Here is a 17,943-nt window from a genome sequence, read left to right on the forward strand (position 1 = left end):
ACAAAATACACCTACACATTAAAAAATATATAAATGTTGATCAAGTGGGTTTTATCCCAAGGATGTTAGGTTGGTTCAACATACATAAATCTAAAATACATAATTCACTACATAAATAAAAACAAAAACCATATGATTCTCTCAATTAATGCAAAAAATTTATAAAAATACAGCATACTTTTCTGATAACAACAGTTAAGAAAATAAGTGAGACATTTCTTAAACCGACAGAGGCCATCTGTGACAAACCCACAGTCAATATCATATTGAATGGAGTAAAACCGAAAGCATTTCCACTTAGAACTGGAACCAGACAATGATGCCCACTATTGCCACTGGCAGTCAGCATAGTACTGGAAGTCCTAGCAACACAATCAGTCAAAAGAAGGATATCAAGGTTATTCAAATGGGGGTGGAGAAGGCCAAACTCTCACTCTTCATGGATGACATAATCTTATACCTGGAAAACCCCAGGGACTCAACCAAAAGCTCTGAGAAATGATCGAGAAATATAGTAACATCTTGGGATACAAAGTCAATGTTCAGAAATCAGTAGCCTTCACATACGCCAATAAGTCATGCTGAGAATCAAAGCAACAATAACTCCAGAGAAAATGAAATACCTGGGAATATGTATAACAAAGGATGTGAAGGATCTCTATAAAGAGAACTATGAAACCCTGAGAAAAGAAATAGCAAAAGGTATTAACAAATGGAAGAACATACCATGCTTATAGCTGGGAGAATCAACATCATTAAATGTCCATACTACCCAAAGTGATCTACAGATTTAATGCAATCTCCATCAAAACATCAATATCATACTTTAAAGAACTTGAAAAAATAGTTCACTCAACATGGACCCAGAAAAAAACCTCAATAGTCAATATAATTTTAATAAATAAAAACAGGGCGGCGCCTATGGCTCAGTCGGTAAGGCACCGGCCCCATATACCGAGGGTGGCGGGTTCAAACCCGGCCCCAGCCAAACTGCAACCAAAAAATAGCCGGGTGTTGTGGCGGGCGCCTGTAGTCCCAGCTGCTTGGGAGGCTGAGGCAAGAGAATCGCTTAAGCCCAGGAGTTGGAGGTTGCTGTGAGCTGTGTGAGGCCATGGCACTCTACAGAGGGCCATAAAGTGAGACTCTGTCTCTACAAAAAAAAAATAATAAATAAATAAAAACAAATGTTGGCTCAGTGCCCATAACTAAGTGGTTAGGGTGCCGGCCACATGCACTGGGGCTGGTGGGTTCAAACCCGGCCAGGGCCTGCTAAAAAACAATGATAACAATAACAAAAAATAGCCAGGCATTGTGGCAGGCACCTATAGTCCCAGCAGCTGGAAGGCTGAGGCAAGAGAATCACTTAAGCCCAAGAGTTTGAGGTTGCTGTGAGCTGTAATGCCATGGCACTCTACCAAGGGCGACATAGTAAGACCCTGTCTCAAAAAAAAAGAAAAATGTGGTGGCATCATGTTACCAGACCTTAAGTTACACTACAAGTCTATAGTGATCAAAACAGCATGGTCCCAGCACAAAACTAGAGACACAGATCCATGGAATGTAATAAGAACCTAGAGATAAACCCAGCCACATCTTGCCATCTGATCTTTGATAAGTCAAAATAAAGCATGCACTGGGGAAAATCATCCTTATGTAATAAGTGGTGCTGGGAGAACTGGTTAGCCATGTGTACAAGACTGAAATCGGACCTGCACCTCTCACCACTGAATAAGAGATTTAAATTTAATACACAAAAGGATAAAAATTCTAAAAGAAAGTGTGAAGAAAATTCCTGACCAAAATTGGCCTGGGAAAAGATTTTATAGAGAAGACCCCCTTAGTAATTATAGCAACACCAAAAATAAATGGGACATAATCAAACTAAAAAGCTTCTGCATAGCTAAGGGTAAAAACTAAAGCAAACATCCTTCAAAATGGGAGACGATATTCCTTGCTATATATCCAACAAAGGGATGATGACTAGAATCTACAGAGAACTCAAATTAATCAACAAGTAAAGTGTAAACAATCCTGGCTCGGCGCCTGTGGCTCAAGCAGCTAAGGCGCCAGCCCCATACACCTGAGCTGGCAGGTTTGAATCCAGCCTGGGTCTGCCAAACAACAATGACAGCTACAACTAAAAAATAGCCAGGCGTTGTGGCGGGTGCCTGTAGTCCCAGCTACTTGGGAGGCAGAGGCAGAAAAATCGCTTGAGCCCAGGAGTTGGAGGTTGCTGTGAGCTGTGAAGCCATAGCACTCTACCCAGGGCAACAGCTTGAGGCTCTGTCTCAAAAAAAAAAAAAAAAGTGTAAACAATCCCATTTACAAGTGGGCAAGAGACTTGAACAGAAACTTCTGTGAAGATGACAGCTGATGCTCAAGCACAAGAACAAGCTCATTGTCCCTAATCATCACAGAAATACAAATCAAAACCACTCTGAGATAGCACCTAACTCCAGTGAGATTAGCCCACATCACAAAATCCTGACTGTGCAGATACTGGTGTGGATATGGAGAGAAGGAAACACTTTTTACACTATTAGGAGAACTGCAAAGTAATACAACCTTTATGGGAAAAAGTATTAAAAATTCTCCAAGAACTAAAAGTTGACTTCCAATTTGATCCTGCATTCCCACTCCTAGGTATCTACAATGAAGAAAAGAAAATCATTTTACCACAAGGACATTTGCACTAGAATGTTATTGCAGATCAATTCACTACTGCCAAGATGTGGAAGCACCCCAAGTACTCATCAACCCATGAATGGATTAACAAACTGTGGTATATGTATACCATGGAGTATTATTCAGTCATAAGAAAAGATGGAGACTTTACATCTTTTGTGTTTACCTGGACAGAGTTAAAACACATTCTTCTTAGTAAAGTATCACAAGAATGGAAAAGTAAATATCTATAGGTGAAAGGGCTATATGCCTCTGGCCAAAAAAGCTGTTTGAGAGGGAGCAGTGAAAAGACTTTGTGCAGGCATACTTGTGAGAAACTGAGCAGAATCCCATATGGCCAGGTTGGTTGCGGGCATAAAAACCCCCTGACTTAAGGCCCACATGGGAGCAGAGACTTGCAAATGAGTTTTTGTATGTCTCAAGAATTTCCTGACTATGTCTTGCTTAAAGATTAAAGTAACTGCCTCCAAACCATGAGGCCAGTAAGGCAGGTATTCAATCTATCTTTTTCCCCCAGAGCCTCAGGCTTTATCAGATAAGAGCAAAGAAGTAACGGCTAACAACACGTTCTCCATTAAGTCATCTATTTTTAGGAGGATTAAGCTAGATCAAGAGTTATCAGTTAATCTGGTTAAACCTTGCCCATAAGGATAGCTTTAGATACTGTTTAGTAAAATGGTTATCAGTTAATCTGGTTTATCCCTGGGCCTGTAAGTACCAGGCAGTAAGAGGTCTGGGGCCAAGGTTTAAGTCATGTGTTTATTAAGTTATGTGCCTATATAAGCTGGGAAGAAATAAATAGCCACTCTTTGTTCTATACCATTTCGACTGTAGGTCTATAGTCTGCATCAATGATCACACATAAGGGACTTCACACAACAAATATCTAATGTATTCAATATTTATATGAAACCAATATATAAACAACTACATACCACACGAAAGAAAAACCCAAATATAGTCTAGAAAGTGGAAGGATTGGGAAGGAAGAGGGGAGAGAAAAAGAGGCAGGGTGATTGACAGGCTCTCACCTAATATGCACAATGGGAGGGTGTACAGCATGCCACCTGGGTGAAGAGCTGGACTACAATTTGAACTTTCCTTAGGAAAAAAAAATAACCTAAACATTTGTACCTTCATATTAATCAGATATTTTAAAAAAGAAAGGCGGTGCATGCCTGTAATCTCAGCTATTTGGGAGGCTGAGCAAGAGGATCATTTGAGCCCAAGAGTTTGAGGTTGCTCTGAGTGATGCCATGGCATTCTACCAGGATAACAGAGTGAGACTCTGTCTTGGAAAAAAAAAAAGTTGTTGACGCCTGTGGCTCAGTCGGTAGGGCGCCGGCCCCATATACCGAGGGTGGCGGGTTCAAACCCGGCCCCGGCCAAACTGCAACCAAAAAATAGCCGGGCGTTGTGGCGGGCGACTGTAGTCCCAGCTGCTCGGGAGGCTGAGGCAAGAGAATCGCTTAAGCCCAAGAGTTAGAGGTTGCTGTGAGCTGTGTGAGGCCACGGCACTCTACCGGGGGCCATAAAGTGAGACTCTGTCTCTACAAAAAAAAAAAAAATTAAATAAAAAAAAAAAAAGTTGTTGAATTTGGTTCCCTAGTATTTTTTTTTTTCTTTTTTTTTGTAGAGACAGAGTCTCACTGTACCGCCCTCGGGTAGAGTGCCGTGGTGTCACACGGCTCACAGCAACCTCTAACTCTTGGGCTTGCCGATTCTCTTGCCTCAGCCTCCCAAGCAGCTGGGACTACAGGCGCCCGCCACAACGCCCGGCTATTTTTTTTGTTGCAGTTTGGCCGGGGCCGGGTTTGAACCCGCCACCCTCGGCATATGGGGCCGACGCCCTACTCACTGAGCCACAGGCACCGCCCCTAGTATTTTGTTGAAAAATTTTGCATCTATGTTCATCAGAGATAGTGGCCTATAATTTTCTTTCTTGCATCTTTGGGTTTTGGTATCAAGTTAATACAGACCTCATAGGAGGAGTCCTGCCTTCTTGATTTTTTGGAATAGTTTGAGGAATAGTGTAAGTTCTTCTTTGAATGTTTCATAGAATTCAGCTGTGAAGCCCTTCGGTCCTAGGCTTTTCTTAAATGGGAGACTTACCACTGCTTCTATCTCATTATTTGGTTTTGGTTTGTTCAGTTTTCGGTCTCTTCCCAATTCAATCTTGGTAGGTTGTATGTGTCCAGAAATGTGTCCATTTCTCACAGGTTTTACAATGTATTGAAATGTGGTTGCTCACAGAGCCTCTAATGGTCCTTGGTGTTCCTGCAGTGTCAGTTGTAATGTCTCCTTTTTCATCTCTGATTTTATCTATTTGGGTTGTCCATATTTTTTTCCTAGTCTGGTTAAAGATTTGTCAATTTTATTTATCTTTTCAGAAAAACATCTTTTGTATTTTTGTTTCAATTTAATTTATTTCTGCTCTGACCTTTAATATTTCTTTTCTTCTACTAATTTTAGGTTTGGTTTGCTCTTGTTTCCCTAGCTCTTGGAGGTGCATCATTCGATTTTTTATTTGAAGCTATTCTTTTTTTGATGTAGGCACTTACTGCCAAAAACTTTCCTTTTATTAGTTGTTTTACTGTATCCCATAGCTTTTGATATGTTGTTTTTTCATTCCATTTGTTTCAAGACGGTTTATAATTTTCTTCTTAATCTCTTCATTGACCCACCAGTTTATTTGGGAGCATATTGTTTAATTTTCCCATGTTTGTATATCTCCCATTGTTCCTCTTATTGTAGATTTCCAGTTTTATTCCATTGTGTTCAGGGAAAATACTTGGTAAGACTTTGACTTTTATGAATTTTTTACCCCAGGACTTTTTCTGAAAGTGTCTCAGTTTATCCTGAGGGAAATGTTGATGATTGGGTCACAGGGCCTGACACCCAGGTACTCTAGCCCTCTCAGGACTGGAGCACACAAGGTTCGGCGGGGTGCGGTCCAGCTGTCATTGACACTGGTTCACTTGGTCAATACCTTGCACACAGACTATTTCATGCCTCGTAAGTCAGCCCAGATAGAGCATGGTGGGAACACCACTCTGCCTTGGGTCTGTCCGAGCTGTTAGCCCCAGTTCAGACCTTTGGGACCAGCATGTGAGTTGCCAGGGCCCCTAGGTGAGCAGGAAGAGGCCGAACACACAGGGACCCCACGCCCGTGGGGTGGGTGGGTGAGGTTGGGAGCTTTCCCATTCCGGGCCAGCCCTGAGTAGGTCAGCAGTGGCAGGGAGGGTGAAGAGGCGGGATGGTTGCATGCCAGTATGTTTGCAGTACAGTACAGGAGAGAGTGACCAGAACAGGGGTGAGCAGAGCGGCAGGCTGTGTTTGGAGAGAGGCAAACGGCAAAAGGAGAACAAAGTGGCTGGCTGTAGAGTGAGGCAGAAGCCTACAGGATGCAGTATTCTTAAGTGGTCTTCCATCTGAGTCCTATCACTGCAGAACCCGCTTCACATGGGAGAAGAGGAGATAGCACGCATTCAGTTGGGTGCGGCAAGGGGGCTCTAAGAGACCCCGCCACTACCGGCGCCGCTGCCTCCAGAGCACAGCCCGCCTCCCCGCTTGCGTTCACAGTGTGATCCCGCCACCCTGGCCTCCGAGGGTCCCTGGCACCCCGCTCCTGAGCTACCTAGAGCTGGCCCCTGCCCACTGGCCTCCGCCTCCAGACCATAACCTCTGCATATTGCATCCTGCTTCCTCTGCACGCTCCGGGCGGCCAGCCCGCTGCTGGCAGAGGCCTCTGTACCAACCCTGATCTTGAGGCCTGCACTATCCCAGGGCTGGCAATCTCTGCCTGAAAACAGAAGGCAGAGGACGGCTTAAGAAATGGATGAAGACACCACACCTACGGTGCATTTTACAAGAATATGTGTTAAATTTACTAAGTGTAGAATATAAATGTCTTAACACAATAACTGAGAAAATGTGAAGGCTATGTTAACCAGTTTGATGAAAATATTTCAAATAGTATATAAAATCAGTACATTGTACCCCATGATTGCATTAATGTACACAGCTATGATTTAATTTTAAAAAAGGAAAAGAAATGGATGAAGACTGAGACATAAAGGATATTAGAAACCAAGAAGGGGGGAGGGGATAAAAACTGACTTATTGGGTACAATGAAGGCTTTTCTGGTGATGGGCACCCAAAAGTCCTGACTTCAGCATTATACAGGATATCCTTATAGCAAAAACACTTGTACTCCCTTAATATTTTGAAATTTAAAATAATAATAATCTTAAGAAGAAAAGAAAGAAACGGGTGAAGAGACCAGCTCTGTCGTCACAGTGCTGGGGTCTCCGCAGTGCTAAGTGATTTGTCTGATTATACGCTGTTACCAGCTATACTCCGCCCCTCCCCAGGCCCGGCCTCCTCGCTCCCCACCCCTCTTCCCCGCCGGAGTCACTGTGGAAGAACCCAGGGAAGTACAACATTTCTTCTTTTAATAGGTCTTACTTTATAAGCATGTTTAGGGTAGAGGAGAGAGAGAGAGAGACATTCTGGTCCCACTCGCAGTCATAACATTGCGCTCTGGATTCCACCGAGTTGGGGAAGAGCCCAGAGAGACCTCGGGAGAGGATCCAGCAGCCCCGCCCCGGCCCCGCCCGGGGCAACGCCAGGCAGGTGCGGCTGTGGCAGCAGAAGGGGATTTGCATAATTTTTCGTGAGATCCCTGCGACCACTGTTCCCCCGAAGAACAGCTGCCGGAGAACAGACTCTCCACAGGACTCCTGGGCTGCGCCGGCCGGTTCTAATGAACACATTAGCCAACCCCAGACTGCACCGCTGTACCATATATACACCCAAAGGAATCCAGCTTGAACCAGTAACCTATTAATGTGGGCGGGGGTGGAAGAGTCACTTTTTATTCCATTATTTCGGAGTGGAGAAGGTCTCCCTAAATCACAAAGCGAAGCCCAGTAGCTATCAGGGAAGGATTGAGAAACTTGACCATACAAAGTCCAAACAAGATTTATCATTGATACAGCACAAGTATGTAAGTGACGAATTAATGACTAAAATAATAGTCATTAACAGTAGCCTCGTTAAAAAAAAAAAAAAAAATCCCGGGCGTCGCCTGTGGCTCAGTCGGTAAGGCGCCGGCCCCACATACCGAGGGTGGCGGATTCAAACCCAGCCCTGGCTGAACTGCAAACCAAAACATAGCCGGGCGTTGTAGCGGGCGCCTGTAGTCCCAGCTACTCGGGAGGCTGAGGCAAGAGAATCGCTTCAGCCCAGGAGTTGGAGGTTGCTGTGAGCTGTGTGATGCCACGGCACTCTACCGAGGGCGATAAAGTGAGACTCTGTCTCTACAAAAAAAAAAAAAAAAATCCCAGTGCACCCATACAATGCAATGTTTGTGGGGGTTTTAAAAATAAGGTGAATGTTGTGAAGAACTGTTAAATGAAATATACTGTCACTTCACTCATACAAACATTAACTGGAAATTGGGCTCATATTTAAAAGACAAAACTATAAAATTTTAGGAGAATATTCTAAAAGAAAAATTGGGACCTAAAGCTAGGCAAAGGTTTCAGATTTGATACCAAAAGATTGACCCATAAAAAATATGGATAAGTCAGAATTCATCAAAATTAGAAATCCAGGGCTCTATGAAAGACTTTAAGAGGACAAAATGATAGATCATTCTGATCTGACACAAATCAGAATAAAATGAAGGCATTCTTTGGAGATGTGGTGGTGGTTCATTTCCAGACCATCACAATAAAAGAAAATATTGAAATAAAGTCGGTCACACAAATTCCCAGTGCATATAAATTTATGTTAACACTATCCTTCAGTCTATTAAGTCTGTAATAGCATGGTGTCAAAAAATGTACATACTTTGAAAATTCTTTATTGCTAAACAAAAATGCTAACAACCATCTGAGCTCTCAGCTGGTCCTAATCTTTTTGCTGGTGGAGGCTCTAAAAGCTAACGGCTGCTCATTGATCAGGATGGTGGTGACTGAGGGTTGGGGTGGCTGTGGCAATTTCTGAAAATAAGACAATAATGAAGTTTGTCACATTGATTGACTCTTCCTCACAAAAGATTTGCTGTTTGACAGCATTTTACCCACTGAACTCTTTCAAAATTGAAGTCAGTCCTCTCAAACCCCGCTTCTGCTTTATCACTAAGTTTATGTACTATGCTCCGAGCTTTGAACAATGTTCAGAGCATCTTCAGGGGTAGATTCCATCTAAAAAACAAACAAACAAAAAAACCCTACTTTCTATGTTCACTCACAAGAAACAACTCCTTATCTGTTTAAGTCATGTCTTTTTGAGAACGAACCTTTAGCATTATTATAGCCTTCATTCCTGATAATTTTCCTTGCTATCCAGCCACTATCATGCCTTCCCAGGTAGCTATCTCAGAAGCAAGACAGCTGGCGTCACCCTCCTGGCCAAGGATCTTCCTAACGCCACCTTGTGAGAGGATTCAAGGCAGAATCTGGGCTGTATAGCGGACCATGTTTCCTGCTGTTCCAGGGTCATGACTGTGGTGTCCTGAAGCTGCCACACTCACAGGGAGAGGACAGTGATAACCCTGAACCTGGCAGAATCTGCAAGCAATGCCTGTATGCCATATTTAGGACCAAAGGCTATCTGGAGAGGCTGTTCATCACAGGGTAGTGACCCCACAGTCAAGGATCCAGGCTGTGAAGGGCTCAAAGCCAGGAAGATGAATCCTCAAGTCTTTCAGCACTTTAATGAGAACCTTAATTATGGGTGACTGAGAAGAATTCTCAAACCAGTGGGCATGAGGGATGACTGCCAAGGCACTCTGCAATGCCAATGGAGTTGTGGGTCCAGTTTTTGGAGACTGGGTGGCAGGGAGCTTCATACCTCATCAAAACTGTGGCAGGAGGTGATGGGAAACTGTCTCATGAGACAGAAAGGGTGTCAGGGTTGGGCTCAGAGCAGCCTGGTGTCCTGGGAGGAGCACAGGCACACTGCCAAGACTCACAGCAGTTGTGGCACACACCATTGCATGGCCCGTGTGTATCCAGCAGGGCTTCACAGCACAGCTGCTTCACCACATACACAGAAACATGAAGAGGCATACCCCACACACAAACACAGGCCCACCCAATGAAGCCCCAGAGACACGCACAGGCCCCCACCCCTTCATATCACAGGGTCAGCTGTGCTTACCCAGCAACACTCAGAGACAGGGCACACACTAGTCACCACACCCAGCCTGAGGTGTCACAAGCCAGCTTGGAGGACTTGGGGAGCCAAGTGAAGATGACTAGGGAGACAGTGGCTCCAGAGTGAAGGCTCACAATGGACACCTCCCAACTCAGCCTGCCAGGTGGCCTTACCATAACCCCCATCCAGGGGACATGCACCCCCACTGCACTTCTGCACACCAGTGCTCCATTCTGGAGGACATCTCCCAGGGAAACAGTGCCCATGCCGCCTATCCCTGGTATTCCTCCTTCCATATCAGGCCCTTCCCAGTGACCCAGAGGTGGCCCAGGAATTCCCATGCCTGAATAACACATTGTCTGTGTCAATAAGAAATCTTTTATCTAAGGAATGGGAGCCCCCTTTAATTATTAGGCCCAAAGGAGCACAGGAATGCAAAAGCAGTCACATCTCACTGCCTCTTTGAGCTAAATAATTAGCTCTTGAAGCCACTGACTACATGGGCCGTAGGCTAACTGATACCAAGAGGCCATAAAATGCCATACACTGGACACCATAATTCATACCCCATTGTTATACCTGAAGCAGTGGAATAGAGAAACGCCAGCACACTGAGTTCAAATTAAGCAAGGGTCCTTTACTGATTGGCTGGTCTGAAAGCAGGATTATGCCTCAAAGTCTCTTGACCCCTAGAAGCAGGGGTGGAAACCTTTTATAAGGAGCTTTCGGTAGGGGAGGAGGCGTCCTTAACACAAGCCGAATTTCACAAGAGCCAACACTGGTAAGGAGAGTGCCTATAAGGGGACAATGGGGTTTCACAGGATTTTGCAGTTATTACTAAACTCTTTCAGCTGAGCTTCCTGTTTTACAGGGGGAGTGTTTAAAGCCTTTAGTAAGATGGAGTTAGGGCATAACACTATAGCTCAATGAAGCATATCCAATCGCTAATTAATGCTATCTCTGTAAGCCAATAAGAATTCCTGTCCAACAACTTTGTATCAGCCCATTCCTGTCCCTCTTTGCCTTGAAAAATTTGCTGTGTCAAAAGGCCAGATGAAGCATTCCTCAAGGCAATGTGGAATTGTATCCTGGACAGCTTTCCTCATCCTCAGCCCAAGTCAACTCTCTACACTAATTTTGCCTTAGTTTCATTTAAGTGTGACTGTCAATTCACACAAGGGAGGGGTGCTGCTGGGGTGGGGAAGCTAGTCCAGGTCAGACAAGAGGGTGAAAGGGCCTTCCTGTCACCAGCTGGCCATAGCACATATCCTTATTGCATCAGGCTTCACTTCACACCGGTTTTAACACAGATGCCCTTTACCGACAGAGGGGCTGAATGCAGAGAGTACAGGTGAAAGGTGAACCTAAAGCGAAAGTCTTCAGGCAGGTGTCTCCACCCAGCTGCTGGTAGCCCTCCCACAGCCTCCCAGCTGGCTCCTGCAGCACCACCACCCCCACCTAAGCCAACGCTGCAGGCTTCGCCCCCAGAAGCTCCAGAGTCACACGTCAGAGTGCCCCCTCCAGGGGACTTGCAAGGCAGTTACAAGGGGTGTTTCGGGTTCTAGGTGGTGGCCTGAGCGCTTGTCATTATTCATTCCTGGTTTCTGATCAGAAGGGATCACAGGGACACTGGGGCACGGACAGCAGCCAGCTCTGGCTACTGAGGAAACAGACTCCTGGAGACAACTGAAGACCACGGAGAACTTCAGTGTGACCCCACGTAGCTTGAGAACCCGCCCACCTCCCTTTGTCAACCTCTCCTAGTGGAAGCAGGGTCACCTAACACAGTCCCCCCAATCAGCATGGCAGCTAAAGAGTGTCTTGTGAAATGCAAATCAGATTGGGTCTGTGCCCCCAAACCCTCCGGAGATTCCAACTGCTCTGAGAACAAGCCCCTTGCAGCCTCTGCAACGTGTGGCCCTGGCCTTGACTGTCAGCAGGACTTTGCACCTGCCGTTCCTTCTACCAGAACCCCGCCTGTTTATGGCTGTTTGTAGCCAGGTCAACTCCAGCCAGCTAGAAGCCCCTCAAGGTGGGACCCTCAACGCCCAGCAAAGCAGCAGGCAGGGGCACCCAGCTGGTGGCAGTACCTAGGGCATAGGAGAACTGGGAGCATGCAGTCTGGCTTCGGGGTCTAGGATGTGGTATGAGAAGTACCAGGTGATCACGGCAGCCTCAAATGGGGACCCAGTGCCCGACTGTCCTGGCCAAGCAGCTCCAGGCGTTGTCCTTAGCCAGCTTCAGCGTCCAACTCAGGACACAGTGCCACCCAGGGCTAGGCTTAGACCGTGAGCGGCCCGTGAATCGCTCCTCAGTGGAACCGCGGGCGGACAGGGACCACAGAGCCCCACCAGGGAGCGCCCGCAGGTCCAGGACTCCATCCGCGCAGGCTTGGTGCGGGCGTGTACGTGTGTGCACTGGGGGGGGGGCGGGGGGAGGAGGCGTGTCTTTCTTAAATCCCGCGATATCGAGACTATGGAGTATGGTCTTAAAGTTGCGCGGACGGAGAAACAAGGCAGGTGTGGGGTGAGGCAGCAATTCCCTGGGGGCCTCTGCCAAGGGCTGTAGGGAGTTTTGCTCTGAACCACGCACGAAGCTGTGAGCTTGGAGGAAAGGGCGAGGGGGCGGGCTGAAAGACTTACAAAGGAGCAGGGTCGAGCGGCGCTCAGAACTGTCGTTAACAGGGCGGGGCGCCGCAGCGAGCCTGGCGTAAGGGGGCGGGGCGCGCCGTGCAGCCGGAGGCGGGCGGGCGCCATGGAGCGCTACGCCGGCGCCTTGGAGGAGGCGGGGGACGGGGCCCGGCAGCAGGAGCGGCACTACCAGCTGCTTTCCGCGCTGCAGAGCCTAGTCAAGGAGCTGCCCAGGTACGCGGGCGGGGAGGGGCGGGCAGGCGGCGGGCCCGGGTGGACTCGGGCGGCCCGCGCTCACCGCGCCGTCCTACCCACAGTTCCTTCCAGCAGCGCCTGTCCTACACCACGCTCAGCGACCTGGCCTTGGCACTTCTCGACGGCACGGTGTTCGAGATTGTGCAGGGGCTGCTAGAGATTCAGCATCTCACCGAGAAGAGCCTTTACAACCAGCGGCTGCGCCTGCAGAACGAGCACCGAGGTGCGCGGGGGCGGCGGGTCGGCTCGCAGGCCGGGCCCTTCCCTGGACGGTGCTGGGAAGAGATCCCTAAGGCTGACCGGATCGAGGGAGGGCGCAGTGCCTTGCACAGTGTTTTTTGTTTGCTTGTTTTTGGTAACAGATGGGCTGAACCACTATCATTTTATCTGTTGCACAGTCCCGTTCTTGGCTTGACATCCAGAAACTCCCTATTCAGGCTTCCCTGTGTCCCCATCCCCTTCCAGGCGGGATGACGCAAGGCCTCTGTGTTTGGTCCGCCCACAGGCAGACCCTGTGGTGGCCTTTGTTTTTTTTGTAGAGACAGAGTCTCACTTTATGGCCCTCGGTAGAGTGCGGTGGCCTCACACAGCTCACAGCAACCTCCAACTCCTGGGCTGAAGCGATTCTCTTGCCTCAGCCTCCCGAGTAGCTGAGACTACAGGCGCCCGCCACAACGCCCGGCTATTTTTTGGTTGCATTTTGGCCGGGGCCGTGTTTGAACCCGCCACCCTCGGTATATGGGGCCAGCGCTCTACCGACTGAGCCACAGGCGCCACCCCTGTGGTGGCCTTTGACAGAAGTGCCCTGCCCCCGTGGTCTTTTGACAGCTCAGTGTCTGGCACCACCCTTTAGGATCAGATCCCTCTCGTGGCACCACACCAGTTGCACATCACATTCTTGAACACCGTCCCGTGGCACCCTCCTGTACTAAAGAGCTCTACTTGAGCACTAGGGTTGGTCCCTCCAGGACAGCCCCCTTCCTGCAGATTATTGGAGAAATCTCCCCCTGCATTATCAGATTTCCACATTTATTTTATTTTTCACTTACTTTAAAAGTTGAAACATTTAGGAAAGTGGAAGGAATGAGATAATGAATACCCTGTGCTCTCAAGATTGAATGATTAACATTTGCAAAAGTCCTTTCTATCCCTACATAACATGCAACTTCAGCAGGAGTCTTCAGCATTCCTCCACACCAGGGTTTTCAGCCCTTCACTCCCCACACTGTTGACATCTGCAGCTGGATGAGTCTTTATAGTGAGATACGGTCCTGTGCACTGTGGGATGACAGTGGCACCTTCCCTTAGTCATGACAACCAAAACTCACTCCAGACAACCCTGGGGTCACCCTTGGCCTTGTTTTGTGAGCGAGTGTTCTAGAACAAGAACACACCACAGCCACAAAGGGTAGCCTCCTGAGAAATACTTTAGGGCGTCTCCTGACCCTCAGTGCAGGGCCACTTTCCGTATAGGTTCATGCATTGCAGTTAGACTCTTTGGTCTCTCGCTTCTAGAACAGTCCTTGGCATTTATTGTGGCATTGATTTTTTCAGGAGTCCAGGCACCTCACTGGACAAGAGTCTGATTAGATGCAGGTTGAATGTCAAAAAAATTTCTCAAGATGCCAGCCCCTTCCTCATAGGGCAGGGAACATCCGTCTGTCCCAGGATTAGTGTCTTTCTCTTAGGAGTGGATGTTGGATTTTATCAGATCCTTTTTCTGCATCTGTTGAGATGATCACAATGAATCATCACTGTGGTGAATTACAAAGACTTATCTCCCATACTACTTGGTCATAATGTATTATCATTTTTATATATGCTGGATTTGATTTGCTAAGATATTGTTAAGAATTTTTTTCTGTGTTCATGACAGATATTGGTCTGTAGTTTTCTTGTAAAATCTTAGGTTTGGGTATCAGGGTACTGCTGCCTCACAGGACAAGTCAGGAAGTGTTCTCTCTTCAGTTTTGCAGAAGAGTGTGGGTAAGATTGCTGTTAGTTCTTACATCAGTGTTTAGGCAATTGTCTTTTTCTACATTTCTGCTGAGGTGTAAGGTGTTCACAGCTCACAAACCTGAAGGAGGCAGCCTATTCTTTTTAGTGCTCATTCTCTGCTGTTTTGGGCCAGCAGGGGGAACACCTCCTGCTTTCTGGTATGGGAAGGTGCTTCTTGTCCGTTCTTTCTCCACCTTGGTCATGGAATTGGCCATTTCTCCAGGGAGCCCTGGTTCCCCTTAGTGGGGGAGTCTTTGATACTCTAGACCCTTTGCTTGTCCTTCAAGAGGCTCAGGTCAGGTCCTGGTGCCACTGGCAGCTCTCTGCTTTTCCCGGTGATTTAGCAAGTGATTGGCTTCTGCCACCTTCTTTGCATTCCGTGGCCATTACTCAGGCCAAGCCCTTTGTGCCCGGGGAGCTGGAACTGTTCTCTTATTGGCATTTGGCTGCCTACCCAGTGGAACCTGGCAGTCAACTTGGGCCTTGTAGCAACGTTTGATGAATGGAGTGAAGGAGACCAATTTCTCTGCATTTGTTTCCTCACACCCTGCCTCTCCTTATAAATCTTGCAACCAGATAACTTGGGGTTCTCTCTTTTGTCCCTCTACTGTGGAGGGACATTGAATATGATAAATGCCATCGTCCAGATATGTACAGAATGCCAAGAGGCAGGAGATTGGGGAAGGCTGTAGGCACAGCAGGTACCAGGCTGCCTTCAGGGAACCTCAGGGACCCTCCTGAGAAGAGCCGCAAGGTGAGGTCTCTTCCTAGGAACAGAGTATTGGGTTTTGTGGGGGATTTATGGCCAGGACCCCTCCTTCCTGGGAGATCTACCTATTTGACACCATTTGTCCAGGGCGTTGACTGTGGGGTATTGCATATTCAAGTTTTGTGACAGTGGTTTCTTTTCATCTGTGATACTGTCTTCCTGTGTCCATTCCTGTCAGACTGGACAGTTGGCACACGTGTATGTTTATGGCACACTTCAGCAGGGACCCCAGGTGTGCCCCTCTCAGAGCCCCATGTTTCCCTGCACAGAGCATGTGTAGGTACCCCAGGCCTACCCCAGTCTTGGGCCTTCCAGTCTGTGCCTGTCCCCCTCTGGCTGCTGTGTGGGGGCTAGGAGGTGATCTGGGGGTTGTCTGTCCACCCTAAAGGCCCATGCTTGGCACACTGACCCTCTCCTTCTGCTCCTTTCTCAGGCCTTTCCTCAAGTGGTCTTGGACACTTGAGTGGCTGTCTCAAGGGTGATGGGGCAGGGTACACCCAGGACTGCTGGCCTGTGACTATGTGGGTCCAGAAGCCTCCAGACTGCAGCTTCCCTCACATAGATCTTCTGAGCCCAGCCGTAGCTCTGGTCCCATCCCAACAGCCTTCCCTACCCTGCACCTTCCCTTGCCCTGGGTGTGAGCAAGCCTGGGGGTATGAGGGGCCCAGATGAGGGCAGGTGCTGTGCCCAGCCTCCCAGTGCTGGGCTTCCCCACCCTTTGGCCCTGGCTGCTCAGTGGTGGGGGTCAGGCACTGGATGAGGTGTGCCCTGTTCTCTTCCCAGTGCTCAGGCAGGCACTGCGGCAAAGGCACCAGGACGCCCAGCAAATCTGCCGGCCCCACAGCCAGCCAGTGCTCCAGGCAGCCCAGCAGCGGGAACTGGAGGTACAGGGCTTACAGAGGCCCTACACACAGGGCCAAAGGGACTCAGGGTGGCTGTTCTATGCTCTTCCAGGGAGCTAGGTGGGGAATGAAGGAACCCTGTGAGTCTCTTGCTCAACAGGACAGCAGTTCTGCATGGGAAGAGGGGGCACATTGTGCCTGGTAGCCTTAGAGGGTGCAAGGGCAGTGGGGGTGACAGAGCCAGCCAGCAAGGAAGAGGCCCATCCTTCTCCCAGGGAGCTTAGGAACAACCAACAAGCCATGGGGATGATGCCTGGGAGATGCGTGAGGTGCTACAATGTGCGGGGAGCCCCTGGAGCCCTACAGGGCTTGGCTAAACAGCAGGGATAGGCGCACATGGGCATGTCTGAGTACATGTGGGTGCCCTGGGACCCGATGCCCCTAGGGATGAGGAGGAACTGGGGGAGCAGGCAGAAGCATGTGTTTGGGGCACTGGTCAGGGGCTGAACCTAAGCTGCCCCCTCCCCTGCTGTGGCAGGCCATGGAGCACCGGATCCGAGAGGAGCAACGGGCTATGGACCGCAAGATTGTCCTGGAGCTGGACCGAAAGGTGGCTGACCAGCAGAGCACACTTGAAAAGGCAGGGGTGGCAGGCTTCTACGTGACCACCAACCCACAGGTCAGCACCCAGGTCTGCCTGTCCCCAGCCCAAGTGTTACTAGTCCCCAAAGGCCCAATCCCATCTAGGTTTTACTCCTGGTCCCAGGCCAGGGTGTGATGGAAATGAGGTTCCCAGAGGGGTTTCTACTCCCATGGAAGCCAGGCCCGCTGTGCCCTTTAGTGTCTCATCTTGCATGCCACTCCCAGTGTACCAAGCCAGCCCTACTGGGGGTGGAGGCCCTGGTTCCCCCCGTTTTGGTGGGCCATACACAGGCTGCATTGGGACCCACTGCCTGGCACCTACCTCTGGGCCAGGGCAGAAGGGGGCTGGCCACTACACAGCCCTCACGGGGCCCTCTGCATGTCAGGAACTGATGCTGCAGATGAACCTGCTGGAGCTCATCCGTAAGCTGCAGCAGAGGGGCTGCCAAGCGGGTAAGGCAGCCCTGTGACAGCACCCTGCACCCACCCGCTGCCCAGCGGCATGATGGGCAGCAGGGCACTGAGTGGAATATGTCTTCCTAACATCTGCTGCCTGCAGGGGTTAGCCTTCTGAGGAGAGCCTGGTGGACCCTGGCTGTTCCTGTCACCTCCCTCTATCTGGGTTTTTCTTTCCTAACTCTAGGATGGTCTCATAAAAGGAAGGTACACCCAGCCTGCTCACTGTCTACCCCAAGACTGGGCAGGGAGTAGGAAGGGAGTTCTAGCACTTTCTCATACCAAGGGGCACATCCTGACCCTACAGGGCCCAAGTGCTTGTTCTGGACTCAAACCTTTCCTTGGCTGTGACAGCTCCCATACGAAGGGACACTTAAGTCCTAAGCCCGAGGTGACTCAGAGAAATAAAGATGCCTTGTGTTCTGCACGTGGCTGTGTGACTGCTCTATGGTTTCTCCTGCCACCGGTTTGGGCCCTCATATGGTATGTGTACGTCCA

General features: G+C 48.8%; 2 protein-coding genes across 3 annotated transcripts in view; both read left to right on the forward strand.

Annotated features, from left to right (window-relative positions):
• The window catches only part of LOC128584415 (voltage-dependent N-type calcium channel subunit alpha-1B-like), a 107,705-nt gene extending 98,371 nt beyond the window's left edge, over positions 1-9,334 (forward strand). The window contains 1 exon segment of the mRNA XM_053589384.1: positions 9,191-9,334. Within this exon segment, the coding sequence (XP_053445359.1) occupies positions 9,191-9,334 (144 nt within the window).
• A 3,006-nt stretch (positions 9,335-12,340) lies between these two features.
• On the forward strand, positions 12,341-17,872 carry DGCR6L (DiGeorge syndrome critical region gene 6 like). 2 transcript variants are annotated; one of them, XM_053587661.1, is made up of 5 exons: positions 12,347-12,717; positions 12,801-12,961; positions 16,289-16,389; positions 16,886-17,026; positions 17,376-17,872. In XM_053587661.1, exons 1-5 carry the CDS (start codon positions 12,608-12,610, stop codon positions 17,457-17,459), a joined length of 597 nt encoding a protein of 198 aa, XP_053443636.1. In that variant the 5' UTR covers positions 12,347-12,607; the 3' UTR covers positions 17,460-17,872. The 2 variants fall into 2 exon arrangements, with proteins under 2 accessions (XP_053443635.1, XP_053443636.1); XM_053587660.1 differs by having other exon boundaries at positions 12,341-12,717; positions 16,886-17,872.
• The last annotated feature ends 71 nt before the right edge of the window (positions 17,873-17,943 follow it).

This window comes from Nycticebus coucang, chromosome 4 (assembly GCF_027406575.1).
Source record: "Nycticebus coucang isolate mNycCou1 chromosome 4, mNycCou1.pri, whole genome shotgun sequence".
NCBI lineage: Eukaryota > Metazoa > Chordata > Mammalia > Primates > Lorisidae > Nycticebus > Nycticebus coucang.